The sequence below is a fragment of the Rhipicephalus microplus genome, chromosome 4 (assembly GCF_043290135.1).
Source record: "Rhipicephalus microplus isolate Deutch F79 chromosome 4, USDA_Rmic, whole genome shotgun sequence".
Taxonomy (NCBI): Eukaryota; Metazoa; Arthropoda; class Arachnida; order Ixodida; family Ixodidae; genus Rhipicephalus; species Rhipicephalus microplus.
The window spans coordinates 113661178-113676601 of NC_134703.1; the positions used below are offsets into that span (position 1 = coordinate 113661178).

At 43.1% G+C, this 15424-nt stretch overlaps 1 protein-coding gene across 1 annotated transcript in view; it reads right to left on the reverse strand.

Annotated features, from left to right (window-relative positions):
• Positions 1–15424, reverse strand: part of LOC119172289 (disintegrin and metalloproteinase domain-containing protein 10-like) — a 175604-nt gene that overhangs the window by 53526 nt on the left and 106654 nt on the right. The window contains exons 3-7 of the mRNA XM_075893527.1: positions 12743–12875; positions 4232–4353; positions 3021–3364; positions 1847–2150; positions 801–1066 (exon numbers count right to left, since the gene is read on the reverse strand). Of these exons, the coding sequence (XP_075749642.1) occupies positions 801–1066; positions 1847–2150; positions 3021–3364; positions 4232–4353; positions 12743–12875 (1169 nt within the window). The remainder of the gene's footprint in view (positions 1–800; positions 1067–1846; positions 2151–3020; positions 3365–4231; positions 4354–12742; positions 12876–15424) is intronic.

Here is a 15424-nt window from a genome sequence, read left to right on the forward strand (position 1 = left end):
CACAGAAACAGATGTAGGTGCAATGTCGTTGTCATTGGCGTGCGCACATGAGTTTGGAGGGTCGGGTCGGGGACGCTACCCTTCCCCCTCTGCACTACCGTCTTTACACCGTGTACTGATTGTAACGGCGTCAGTGCGAGGCTGTTAAGAAAAGACGGTAAACTGCACTGCGGCGGGACCTTAGCTACATCGTCCCTAATATTGGAGAAGCCTTCGGACGCCTATGGTCGTTCCTAATTTACTGGTGAATCCAGAGACATGGCCATATTTCAGTGCGTACTATGCATGTTACTGAACTTTCGGTCTTGTTAGATGGGCAGATGAGATCAGGAAGTTTGCGGATATAATGTGGCTGCAGCAAGCACGGCACCGGGTTGTTGGCGCAACAGGAATAGGCCTCCTTACCTGTAATAGGCGCCGTCAAGCTGATGATGGTGATAACGACGAAGATAACAAAACGTTACTATATGTGGTCATTTTGACTGCTCTATGTTTATGGTGGGGGCCGAGAATCGTTTCTTTTTACCCCACAATATTGTATGTGGTCATACCTCCTTCATCCTATACCCGCCTAAACTCTGCATACATTGGATCAGCAACTGCGTGTACTAAACTTTAGTAAGTGAAAGAACCTTGGGAAAAACCGCGGGACCTAAGGCGTCCCTTTTTTTCCCAATATGTGTGTGGGGTACACAAGGCGTGTATCCCTTCTTTTCAGCGTCAAAAATATATAAAGTTCATGCGGTTAAAAATAGTGCAGACAGAAAAAACAACCCTGAAACAGGCGAGCTTTGTCCTACCCCGTTCTTTTCGCAGACGCCTCCGGCATTCTTGAGGTCTCCCGTCCAGGCAAGACCGAGCGTCCCGCCCTCGAAGTCCCTGTAGGTGAACATGTATGCCAGGCAGAAGGCGTCGTAGTCCTCCTCCGAGAAGAGCTCCAGGAACTTCTCGACCCCGTAGTTCCCCGGGAACCGGTACTCGTGGTCCCGCAGCGCGTCCATCGTGTGCACCTTGATGCGCTTGATCAGGAACGAGATGTTGTCCGAGCGGCCGTCCTGATCGAAGTCTGGGGACAAGCAACGTCATTCACGACTCATGCCCAGCCCTATTGCGAATACTCCCAGTAATATATGAGAGACACACGGAAAAGAAATATTATGTAACGAAGAGCTTAGCGCATAATCTATAGATGTGTGGCACTATGAAGCCCCTTGTGATTTCCTTTCTTGCCGATGATTACACTGTAGTTGAAGGTAAAAAACCCGGAGGCCCTGAGGGCTTCCGTCAGCCGTGCCATACAAGATTACTACACTGTCTTGTACGGTACGGCTGAAGTAACCTCGTTTTAATAATCCAGTTTTTTTTTTAAACCCCACTCTTTCGGATTGGTCACTTTGACACTTGTAATACTTTGAAGAAGTTCAGTAAGGAGTCTGTTCTATTCTACTAATGTAATATTCAAGCACAACAAGCAGAGAAGGGAAGGGGGGAGGTGTGGAGGAATAATTCGATTTCGTTTAACTAAACAACTTCTTTCCCGGGCATTTTACAGCAAAAACTTTTCCGCTTCCTTTATATGTATGAACTAAAATGTAATGACCTGTGGAAAATGCATTTTTGTCAATGGACGTATTGCCATTCGCATTCATATTTCACAGCAACCATAACCTCATACTTGATCACCGTATGTTGGACATCAAGTTTGAATACGTAGAGAGTTGCCATACAGGTTTACATCTCTTACAAGGAAAGCTTCACTCTTAGAAGGTTGTTTAGTGTGGTACAACCACCTTGCTACTCACTGCATGCTTTATAGTCGAGTAGCCGATCCGGCGTGCATATATACCTGTGGTCCTATAAATGGAGTTGACCTTCTGTACGTGCCGCGTCATGGTCTCAATGCAGGCCTCCTCCGAGCCCATTCTCTGGTAGAACAGGTGGTCGGCCTGCAGGTACAGCATGCAGGTGGTCTTCTTTGGGTCGATGACGACGTTCTTGGCGGGCTGGTCGCTGCCCGCGGCCCACTGAGTGCGCTGCACCGACCGGATACCCAGCGCCGCGGAGTCCGGCTCCGGTAGCTCCAGGTCCTTTTGGCTGTAGTGCGCTGCGTCGCCGTCTCGCCACATTAGGGGTGGCTCGTCCTCGTGTACCTGTGTGTTTACGCGGCGTCAATGTCTAGGACAAGACCTCAGTATTTTTAGTAAGCATCAGTGGTTCGGTGATAACAAACACGGTGCAACTCATAAGGGACCGCGGCTTGACGTCGTCGGGAGGAGGAGAATCATTGAAAAGAGGATAGAAGAAAGGAGAAAATGAGTACCTCCAACACTAAGCGCCAGAACAGGTTTCCTCACTCCCAATTAAAAGATCTGTAACAGTGCGATTATTTGGGAATGTTTTTTAATAATGTCGAGGTATTTGCAGAGCCAAAAAAAAACGATGATAAAAGAGAAAACAAGGCGAGACGCTGTCTGTCGTGTGCTCTCTTCCATTCATGTCTTTCTGCGTTTCAAATACCCCCCCCCCCCCCAAAAAAAAAACAGTGCGCTTTGAAAGGCTCCTCAAATCACCAACTCACCACAACGAAGTCCTGACTGTCCAGTGCGCCCACGATAAGACCAGGAGGCTCGGCCTCCTTGTTCCGTCATGGGAGCAGCCATGTTGGCACATTCGTGTCATGTACGGGATAAATAACAAAATTCTGAAGAAAAGGAAGAAGGCGCTGGGAATCGAGCACAGTGCTCCTCGGAATGGAGGTGAATGTTTTTCACTAGAGGCCGCCACAGTGCTCTCTGGGCTGTTAGTGCGCGTGATCCCCCCCCCCCCCCCCCAAAAAAAAATACTTTGCGAGGCTGTGACGTCGGCTATTGTACACTCGTGCAACAGTCCAGAAAGGAGGAAACCTTCCTCTCCGTAAAAAAAAAGTCCACTGATCCCCACCGCAGTTGGTCTGAGTGCCTTAGGTCATGGCGTAACTGAAGTAGTTGGGCGGGGGAGGGGGACTTGTACAGTGTGCTTACCTCACCATCTTCTCTGGAGCCAATGCTCTGCCGCCGTCGTCTCCTCCTCCTTCTCACTGTGCGCTCTTCATCGAGGAGCGCTGTGGCCCATGGCGCCCTTCTCCGGACCTCGGTACCCGTGGGGCTGCCTTCGCACGGAGCCGGCTTGTGGACGTGGCAGTAGGTCTGGTTCTCGGGAAAGTGCACGTCTGACCTCTTGTACACGACGGAATGGAACGTCACCGGCTGAACGAAATACCGGCTGGCCGGCTCGACAAAGTACTCTTCGCCACTCCGCATCGCTATAACGCCGTCGAAGAGCCCCTCGCTCGTGATGAGGCCCTCAACTGATGACTCTTCGTCCTCTGCGGTTAACAATGATATGTTGCGAGCTCAGAAGTCAGAACCTATAAGTGCCAAAGCTATAGCAATCGTCTGAGATCATATCGTATATCGTCTAAATCTTGGTTCCATCATCTAAAATCGTTTATTAGTACTCAGGGACGTTTGTCATAACTATGTGCCTTAAAAAGGGCTCTGCTCCACACGTTTCAAATGTATGCAACTCATCGCGTTCAAGCTTTACGTAATCCCAATAGTGGTGTTCTCAGAAGGAATCATCTTATTTTAAAATAATTCATTATGCCATTTTTTTCCTTGTTGATCGTTCTCATCAGTATGGTCATGTTCTCTTTCTTCAGAACTGTTCTTTTACTGTTTTTTATGTCTCACTTTTATTTGCCGTTGTTTCAAGTTAAATCACACTTGTAATAACTGGCAAATTGTATTCAAACTCTTATATGTCCGGATGCACGTCTTCTCAAATGTATTGAGCCCCAGTCCTTAACAAAGAAACACAAGAAACGCCTTTGATGTTTCTGAAGGTTGCTTCTTTTTTGTTTTGTTTTTTTGACAAGGCCTTTGAGGCTTCTGCCTACGTGCTCGCGTAAAGGTATGTATAACTTTGTTATTTCATATTGTTAAATACACCCAATGTTCACGTTTTCTTGAAATATATTTTGCTTATGCCGTCTTGCTGCCACAGTTATTAGGGTGTGGGGCATTGGTCAAGCTGTTTATTATACTTATCCCTATCCCAACAAATGATTCTGTAACTATACGCGGTAAATAAATTCTAGGTGCTGCGTTTTTCTTTGCTCTTCATTATTCGAGAAGTAAGGCACGAGGTGAAATTTGGCTTGAAGTGTATTCGCCTTCGTTGGTTTGCTCACCTTCGATGTATCCCTTGAGGACCTTAGAGGTGTCGTACGAGATGGGTCCTTGACTGGACGACTCGAAGATGACGTCGGGACTGAACACGCTGGTGTCTCGCTTCATCCGCAACCGGAATTGCCTGCATCGACGTTTATAGAACTGAGTTAAAAAGTGAGTTAGCGTCTATAAACGTTAGCCTGTACCAACAAGATTACTAATGGGATCCATAGAAACAAAACTAATTCTTTTGCGATTTAGCTTTGAAGCCTCCCTTTTTATTGGCTTTGATGTGAAACGAAGAGGCCATTCCAGGTCATTGTAAAGGCTAGTATTTTCCTGATGCTTCCGAAGAAGACTTTGATGTTGCCAATGAGTTCCACAGGATTCTGCATTGTTGCGGAAAGGTTCATGAAAGGACAACATAACGGGCACTTGCCAGTTTTCCTTTGATAACTTTACTGCCACCAAGAGGGATGGATTCCGCATTCACAAGATTTTGTGTCCATGTGCTTCGAGTTGTCTATTGATTTGACGTTGCACTGCCAATTTCTAGCCTAGCTCCTATTTAGATCATTTAGTAGAGCGACAAAAAGCGTTGGTCCCGGGTTCGATTCCCTGACCAGAAAGTTTTTTCGGCAACCAAAAAACTTTCGTTCTGAAGATCGGTATCAATTTCCTCGCGGTTTTATGCCACGAAGGAATGGTTGTCAATTTCTTTTTTTTTTTAATTTTGATATGCAGCTGACGAGAGTGGCGTAGCCAGGGGGCAGCTAGTCCTTATAGGAGTGTGCCTATAATGACTACCGGAGGCGGCATCTATCTCCAAAGCATCGCTTTCACTGCACACTGATTGGCTGGTTCGACAAAGGCAGGCAACTATATGGTTTGCCTCGGTCATTGAACGACGCGGGACTCTACGTCTTGCAGCAACATGCTGTCGCTGAAAAAGGTCGTCTCAAAATAAGGCCCATAACCTGATGCGTTCACAGGGTATGGTAACCTGTTAGTAATTCTTCTCAGAACGTCAATTGCACATACTAAATGTCTTGTAAAGTTTTTTCAGAAAGACTCATGTGTTCATGTTACAAGCGTTTTCGTCTTTCATTAGGTAGCACAATAGGCTCATTTTAGATATAAAAAAATTCCCGCTTTCCATAAACCATTTTAGCTGTACATCAGCAAGTATAAAAAGATATGCAGGTCTAAATAGCAGATAAAACTTCCGAAGTGAGGCTTTAGTGTGACGCAACAGCCCAACAACGACAAGCGCTATATTGAGTGCTTGTCAAGATGGGAGGCGTATGTACAAACTATACAACGCACGCGTAAATCTTTGCATCGCAAGCGCTCATACCCATTTTGTAGAATTGGCCACGAATCGATGAACACGTGTCCGCCATTACCAGATATATATCGAACCACCCAAAAAGGCTGAAGCCCGAGTATGAGTTTACGAAAAGGGAAAAAAAAAAGACCACTAAATATTATGCGGTTGTTCAATAAGCTTTCCGAGTGCTTTATATATGCTCAATAACTGGAATTACATGTATGTTGCGATTCGCTGTTCTGCTAGAGAGGACGTCCACGAGTCGTGCTTTGATTGTCAACATGCAGGATTGTGTTTAGCCAGCTTCTAGATAATGCGTTGGGCCAGGTATAGAGCGTTATGAAAATTCGAGTCTGGTAACTATGATCGACACGTGTGATAGTGCGAGACTCGTATATGAATTAGGTCATTTTTTTATGCAGCAGAAGCAGCTTAGACTAGTCTGTTTAGTATTCATTAAATCTGTACAAGCTTCCTTGAACGCACGTGTTATAGACTAAGCGACTCTGTGGGTTCGATACACCCCGAATCGCTAAAGCGGTTCGCACTGTTCGTTACGGCCACGCGTGCTCGATCGGGTGAGCTCGAAAACGTTCCGTTCTCAACTATCTCATTAAGGCTTTCCAAAAACATTCGTTCCTTATTCCCTTCGCGTGTTCACCTTCGTCGTTGTCGTTGCAGAACATGAACTAGCTGACCCCCTGACATATACGAAACCGTGCTGTGGTGCAAAACCAAGCGTTGCGTTTAAAATACGGCAGGAGATCGTAATATGTTGCGCGACCAATCGACGGCGTTGTGAAAACGTAAATACGTCTTTGTCCCGATTCAGAAAAGCAATGAACTGGTATACAATAAAGCACAGCGAAATTCGTGTCCGCAACTATATGGACATATCTAAAAGAACGGCAAGAAGAGAAAGAAGGCAGGTTGCGATGAAAAATTCGTGAACAGTGGTGTTGGGACTCCGGGTCCTGCCGGTCTCGTTTTCGGTAGCTGGCCCCGTAGCAAGATCTATCGTCCAACAATTCAGCGAGAAGAAGCGCCCGAACAAACGACAGAAATTTATTTACATGTGGAGAAGTGATCAACTGATCCAAAGAGAGAAGAGAGCGAGATACAAAACGTCTTCGGCATTTTATAGCGCCGCGTTGTCGACACTGGGCGCACTGTCCGCATCGTCAGCCAATACGGTGGCTCCGGCACCTCGGCCACGAGAGAGGGGGAAACACACCTCACAACACATGGAGTGGCACAACCTAACACGATGTCCATATATGGTCACGGCGCCCTAAAAAATGCCCAAACATGGTCACGAACGCATTCCGGAGTTCTCCCGGCGAGAGGGGGAGCCTGAATGGGGAGGTAGGGGTGGACGACACAGTCGGTCAAGAACCGGTTCTCCCCCAAACTCCTCTTGCTTGGTTCCCTAGGGCCGGTCGTAACAGTGTGCGTTGGAGGTGATTTTTTTGGCGAGTGCTCTTGTCTCTTTCAAGGCTGCAAGACTGAAACAATATGTACTGGCATGGGCAATATGACCTCGAACACGTGAGCACGTGGCGAATAGCCTCGAACCCGGCATCGGTCTATTGGCCGCGGTCGCTGTCGGAAACAATGTGGAAAGGGTCACGTCTACACTGCCACCTAGATATTGCTGCTGCGAAATCAAGCTTATCACTAGTGTGTCGCTGTTGGCTAGCGGTGATATGAGCTCACATCGGTGCGCACAGCCGCAATCGATGACCAATCAGGAATTTGCAGTTACAAAGATATCGGTTGTGACGAAGCCTACCGTGATGCAGAAGCCACGGTTTTATTACGTTCACGTGGTGGTCGTTGAACATTTTGATACGCGTCTTTCACTATTTTGTTTTTTTATGCATTCGCTTTTCGTGTTATCATTGCTAGTAGCCGATGGCACGTGATCAGCAACTGTTTCGCAGCAACGATTATGCTATAGAGTGCCAGTAGGTAAGCAAAATAGAGCCCCTCCTTTCTCCTCCGGTTTTTTTTTTTTTCAGCGCCATCTCCGTATCATGCCATCCCAGCTTTGAGGCTATTTGTCACGCACTCACGTGTTCGAGCTCATATTGCTCACGAGAGTAAACATCGATGTTATCATTTAAAATATCGCAGTAGGGTTTCTGATTTTCGGAAATCAGACGCCTGATCGCATTTATTAGAACCTGGTATGAAAGCGAACACTTAAGAAATATATTTCACTGCGTGATATGTGTATACCAATTTCACCGTTTCGTCGTGCCTTACAATGGGGTACGCTGAAGGTATAGGGCAAGTTGGTAAGCATTCGAACCAACGCAAACCTTTCGAGTAATCGATATAGACAGGGCTCAACACTTATAACGTCGTTGTCTGTATTATATTATTTTTGAGCTCCTTCGGGACACTTATTATAACCATATATTCGCAACAAAATCTGACTGGTCTCGACAAACAAGTGCCCCTCAACTAATGAGCGACGTTGCTCGAGAGGAGTGAGATCATTGCGCCGTTTTTCTCACAGTTCAGCAACACACCATCTTAGTGAAATTTCTAGCTTGAATTTTCTTTTTAATGTGGTGGTGTATGCGCGGGGCCGTTCACTTTTTGAGGGAACATGGCTCAGCGCTGCCACGCAACTCGGAGCGCCAGTGCACCGGGCGCCGCCGTGCATCGAAGTGATTTCAATCGCTGAGCGCTTTGCATACACGTATGCATAGCAAAACAGCGGCGCCATGCAGGCATGCATATCCCCGCTGCAGTCACTATAATGACATAGTGAACTAAACTATAGCCGTACTGCACAATAAAGCTTGCAACAAAAGCTGAGATTGCTACTGTATTACTTTACAGTATTACTATACAGTACTACACTTCAGTCTTACTATACAGTATTACACATTCCATTTTCACACATTCAAGGATGACCTTTTTGCATGTGGTGACGTTGAATCTAACTCCGGACCGACAGAAAAGGATTTGTTGATTTAGTTTCTTTCAGGACAATCTAGCACAACTATATCAATCAACAATATTTTAGCTAAACAGGGTGAAATTAAAAGGGACATTACCAAATTAAACGACTATATTTGTAATCTCGAACGTCCGCTACCTCCTTTGTTTCTTTAAAAAATGAAGTAGATGAAATAAAATTACAAGTAGCGAAGCTTAAAAAAGTTGTGTGCCTCACATCGCGAAAAAATGAAGAGCTTGATAATAGAAGCAGGAGAAATAACCTAATAATATATCGTATTGTAGAAGCCGTCTCCGAAACAAATGAAAGTCTAACCACTAATATTCATGAGAACTTGTTCTTATAAAAAAAAAATTCGAGTTCGGTCAATAGCATAGAGTGGTCTCATAGACAAGGTAAAAAAACTGCTTAAATCAACCTGTGATAATAAAATTGTTAGACTATCACGAAAAAAACATCAATAATTAAGGCATGTTTCAAGCTATAGGGATCGTTTGTTTCAGTCACAGAGTATTTTTCTTCCGGTGTTAGAGAAACCCGGAAAAAATTGTGGCAAACTGCTACACATGAAAAGAAAAATGGTTCAAAAGTCAAGCTGGTATATGATAAGCTGTGCCTAGATGATATTCTATATAGTTGGGATGAAACCAACAATAAGAGGTATAAGATTTCAAAGCGTAACAAATGACAACAAAAAGTGAGTACTCAAACTTTATCTGTCCTTAACGTAAATTGTCGTAAAAATGTAAATAAATATATCCTGCTTGAAGCCTTGTTTCTTACCCATGAACCAGATATTGCTGTGCTTACATAAACTTGGTTAAGCGATGACATATCCGACAGCGAACTTGTTCCGAAAAACTATATGTGCTTTCGTAAAGACCGAGAAAGAAGAAGAGGGGGGTGGGGGGTTGCTATATTATTTAGGGCACCCTTACAACTTGTAAGAATGCCTGAAATTTCAGGAGTTGAAAGCTTTTTTTGCACTATGTATATTAACAAATTGAGATACATTCTCGTAGCTTTTTATAGGCCACCTTACTCCTCTGTCTCGGTTCTTGAAAATCTTGATGACTACATGTCCTGTCAAATAAAACTAGAAGACAGATTAACTCTCGCTGTTGATTTCAACTTTCCAAATATCAATTGGAACACTTTCTCTACGCAGTCTTCTGATCTAAGTGACACAAAAATGCTTGACATGGCTTTTAATTACGACTTCCTACCGATTGTAACTTAACCTACTAGAATTCAAAGTGGAATTTCAATAATAAATTTCTCTTTTTTTGTTAGTGGTACTGTCGAAATTGATATATTGTGCGATGTTGTACCGGGAATATCTGATCGCGAAGCTGTGGTTTTACCTGATGCTTCGTATGATCAGCTCACTGTCGATCGCCAGTACCCGAACTTTTCTCGCGCCGGTGATGAGTCAATTATTGACTTTTTGGACCTCTCTTTTAACGCTTTCTCAGAAAACACGAGTAATATCAGCGACCTATGGCTAGCCTTCAAAAACGTTGTTAAGGAATCTATAGTACTATCGGCATCCAGTGAAGCCCGAAGAGCGGCAATCCTTTGCGATAGTGTAGTGCGTGCCGTCCGCTTATCACTACGAACAGGCACGCATATATCAGCAAAGCTGTCGAACAGGATGCACGTGCTTGTCAATAATAAAAATGCTTTGATCACCCGAAAAACGCTCCAGCTAACCACAAACTTAAGAGACTGAAAAATAAAAAGGCCAGAAATTCGTTTTGCTTTACACCAAATTATTCAATGGCTAAATTAGCAACAAAGCTAAAATTATAAACTCGGAAGGATATGGCAAAATACTATGGTGCATCACTTCCCTCTTTTATCAAGGCGTCACCTGAAAAGTTTTGGAGATCGATTAAGCCATGTTCATGCAGCACTACCTTGTTTTCGCTAAACGGGCATATCATAACTGATGACACAGCTGTGTCTGCTGCTTACAACAAACACTTTAGATGTGTATTTACAACAGATGATGGTTTTCTTCCCATGTTCAATTTGTCTTTGCCACCTATGCCTGATGTGAGAACCACTGAGTAGGGTATTTTAAACATTCTGCTTAACATAGACATTAAAAAATCCCCTGGCTCAGACGATATCTCAAACGCCTTCTTAAAAACATATGCAGAGTGGTGTGCGAAGTATTTACTCGTATTGTTCAAAAGATCTCTCGGTGACGATTCGTTGCCGGAGGACTGGAAAACCGCTAGAATCAAACCACTCTTTGAATCTGGTTATAAATTTAACATCGTAAATTACTGGCCCATTTCATTGACATCTACTTCATGTAAATCTTCGAGCACATAATTTAAAAACATATAGCCAAAATTTTTGAAAAGTATAAAGTTTTAACAGATGCACAACATGGCACAACAAGTAACAATTAGTATTAAGCATGATTTTGCCAAAGGTATAAATAAAGGATATCAGACAGACGCTATATACATAGATTTCAGTAAGGACTTTGATAAAGTATCGCATAATAAATTACTTCGCAAACTAGGTTTTATTATAACAAATAATACTCTACTGGCATAAATTAGAGCTTACCTAAATGAACCGTTAACAATACGTTTCTCTAAATGGCCCCTGCACAGGTCGAGTTGACATTGTTTCTGGCGTACCTCGGGGTTCCGTGCATGGGCTTCGATTAATTTTGATATTTATGAATGACATCCCCGCTGATATTATTGTTAAGATTAAACTCTATGCAGGCGACTGCGTGATTTATGAAACAGTTTGGTGAATTGAGGATTAGGTTAGAATAAATGAAAACTTCCAAAGAATAATATATCATGGTGTGATCAGTGGCAGATGACTATCAATTATGACAATACGGTCTTTATGCGAATAACCCAGAAAAAGCAACCGCTTTTTTTTTTTTCATTACGGGGCAAACGGAAACACCCTCTCGGAGGTCGATGAGTGTAAATGACGGGGTCTTTGTTTCGCAAATAGTTTATCATGGTCGAAACATGTAGATGTTGTTATGAAAAAGCCATTACGAAAATTATTCTCTTTAAGACGATCCTTAAATTATAAACTCCTGCCATTCGCTTCCTTGCATTCCAGTCCATTATATCTCCAATGCTTCAATATGCCGTGCCAGTTTGGGACCCATACACCAAAACAAATATCAGCAAATGCTAAAGAATACAAAAAATATAGTTTGTTACATATATTACTCATATGGTCGTTTATCAATTACTGAACTCATCAAACGATCTGGGTTGTCCTCAGTTAGCAATAGGGGTAGAATTTGCCGGCTGAAATTATTTTACCAAATAGTTAAAGGACATTATAACATAGACTCCTCTCCCATTATCAATTATTCTCATGGTCACGCAACAGGCAAAGACATTCTTTCACAATTGCTCCTTTACTTCCACGAAATAACTGCTTTATAAATACTCTTTTTCCCTAGAGCAATTGTTGATTGGAATGACCACCCCGACAATATTGTAACACAAGCCTCGCTTTCTTTGTTTGAAAAATATTTGCAGTAGCTCGTTAGCATCGCTGAATGTACTCCTTTTTTTATTATTCGTTTAATTTATTGCATAATTTTGTTCAATCTCATTAATTTTCTCCTTTAACCTATATTCTTTTTTGTGTTTATTCAACTTGTTCTTGTACTCTTGCATTTTACAGTTACTATTTGCTGTTAAATTTCGTTGTGTTCTTGTTCATATTCTTAGCCTTGTTTTATCTGCACGCATTCTATTTTTCACTTCATGTATTTTCTTTGAAGACAATTGTGACTTTTTTTAATATCACGTATCAATGTATCACACCTGCTATAGTCTCTGCTTGAGAGTGCAGTATCAATAAATAAATGAATAAATAAATAAATAAATACTATACAGTAGACAAAAGCTTACCGAAACAGGATGAATCAGTAATCTCCCTAGTTACTTTTCTTATTTTTTCGCTAAAATTCAGAATTTGGAAAAATACGGGTACAAGTTAAAAAATACACACGGCAGTGTGTGGGTTATTTCTTTATTTATACTTGGCAGAACATGGAAAGGTAGGCTTCGTTAGAGCCGGCTATCCCAACATCATAACAGTAATGTACTGTAGTATCGGACTGTCCTTGTTTTTCACGCTATTCTTATCATTAACACGAACTTGCGATATTTGCAAGCCTCTTCCCTTTGTAGCTTGTTGTCTTTGTAGTGCATGCCTCACCTGTTGTGTGCGGCGAACACCAGGCGTATGTCCTGCTTGGGTGACCTTTTGCTTCGGTGGTGCTGGTCCCGGAAGGAGGTGTGATTGAAAAATAGGGGCTCGTAATGGCGGATGTGCTCGCTTAGCACCACACCTGTTTCGAGATGGAAGGTGTACAGGAAAGAAGAAAAAGAAAAGAAGAAAACAGGCACTAGTTAGGACAAACTTCACGTACCGAAGCAGCTACAAGAACGCGCTAGACATTCGCTTCTCGCACACTGTCGGTCACCAAGGCGTTTTCAAGGACACCCTTTTGCACAGTGGCTAAGAGGCTCAATTGAAAGGAATCTCAGCCTCCCCTCGAAGCTCGTCAGCCCGGAAAGCCATGTGAACGCTTGTGCAGTTCTTGCTAATAATAATAATAATAATAATAATAATAATAATAATAATAATAATAATAATAATAATAATAATAATAATAGGGATTTAAAGTCACAATCTCACGACATGATTACGCAAAATACCACACTGGAAGGCTCCTTAAAGTTCGATCATCTGGTGTAATTTAACGTGCGCTGGCATCACACAGTACAAGTACCTCTAGAATTTTCCCTCCATCAACATACAACCGCCTCGGTCGGAATCGTACCCGCGACCTCCCGGTCAGCGGCGCAATACACTAAGAGCTAGACCCCCGCGGGGGACGTTATGTAGTTCTCGAAGACAACTGAATTCAGTGATCAGCTCCATACTCATGCTTTTTCTTTTTGGTCTTGCTCTTTTTCTAATCGACTAGAACCTGTCTCCACGTGCAGGGTAGCCAACAGAACGTAGTCTAGTTAACGTGCATGTCTTTTCTGTATTGCCTTTCTTTTTCACTTTGCCTCCGAAAAGTAAAAGTTACCACATTATCCCTGTCTTCTGAACGCGACAGGACTCCCCGAAGCCTCACTAATCTACAGACTAAAGGACCACCTTACGATTGATTAATTGATTGATTGATTGATTGATTGATTGATCGATTGATTGATTTACATGTGGGGTTTTACGTCCCAAAACCACTATATGATTATGAGAGACGCTGTAGTGGAGGGCTTCGGAAATTCGGACCACCTGAGGTTCTTTAACGTGCACACAAATCTGAGCACACGGGCCTACAACATTCCCGCCTCCACTGGAAATGCAGCCGCCACAGCCGGGATTCGGTCCCGCGACCTGCGGGTCAGCAGCCGAGTATCTTAGCCACTAGACCACAGCGGCGGGGCTGATCGCCTTACGGACATGTATAAATTGGATGATAAATATCAAGTGCGCAGAGCGAGGCTATAAAGCTGTATTTCGAACCTGAAATAAATACAGTGAAACTGGTCATAGTGCAATTCATCTGGGCCCGGGCGTTGCTGTACTGAAATGAGCTTGCTTCTGGAGAGCATAGCAAAAGGATGGTTTTATCACTGGTGTGTCGGAAAAAAATCTTTGTTAGCAATAACTTGTAGGTTTGGGCGAATCAGTTCATGAGGACTATCTTGAAATATCGCGAGGAAACGATGACATAAAAGGAACACATACAGTACTTGAGATGTCTAAAAAATTCTTGTAATTCTAGGCCGATTCCCGTCAGAGGGTATGAGCCATGGTAGAGGCATCATCATCATCAACACGACTAGAGCTATGTACCTTTTGTGTACGTTCTTTGTCTTCATTTTTTTTTTCACTGCTTCGAGTTATTTACTACAATTCTTCGAACGGAACCACGGAGAGCGCGCCGAGTAACCTCTCGCATTTGTGTGCTCAACTAAGCAATGTGATGCTCTCAAATGACTGTCATAGTGTTGGACTAAAAGATACTCAGGTGGAACAATCGCGGGCTAGGTCTCCATCGGTCTAATGCCGCTTACAGTCATACTTGGCGTTAACACACTGATGGATGTGCATGCGTCTATAATACATTAATGAGGAATGATTACTTCGTTACTTATAACATCACGTACAGATTAAAATCTCACGCAGTTTCTGAAGCTATGTGCCTTCAGTAAGATAATTCCAAACATTTAGTAGACATATTCAAATAACAAGTAAACAGATTTTGGTTACGATAAATGGGGTGTGGTGGTACTTCTATTTGAACTATATACAGTTTATATAAAGTTCAAGAAACTGCCAATTTCTTTACTTAAGCTTTTGCTGGTGAGCTTGCACTCACCCTTACGCAGAGGCGTTAACCGAATGCCGTCGCTGATTGGAAAAATTATGATGCGAAGAGAAGCAGCTTTTTTTTTATTTTTGCAACTTCCGCGAAGAAAACATCACGATAATCTCACGGCCCTTTTCGCGCATTTCAACCAAACCATTCTTCCAGTTAAATTGTTTCACTTATTTTGTTTATTTCGAGTCGGTCCCTCGATATTAATGAGCCTGCTTTTCTTCGTGCTATATCCTGTTTCTAATCGCATTCATCACCTTTCTGAATATGGTTTACAAGGAAACAACAAAGGGTGCTATGCAGGATCGGCCGAGTTTCACCCGAGCTACGTGAAACTCGGAATTCGTTTGAGCTCTGGCGACAGCCCCTTTTGAATGAGGCAACAGTACACACGCAGCGTTCTTTTGGTTACGATGTAACCAGACATCGCCTCTAAAACAATCGACTCAGTTGGGTGGTATTTGTTTGTTTGTAGCCTCTAATCCATAGTATTTTCAATG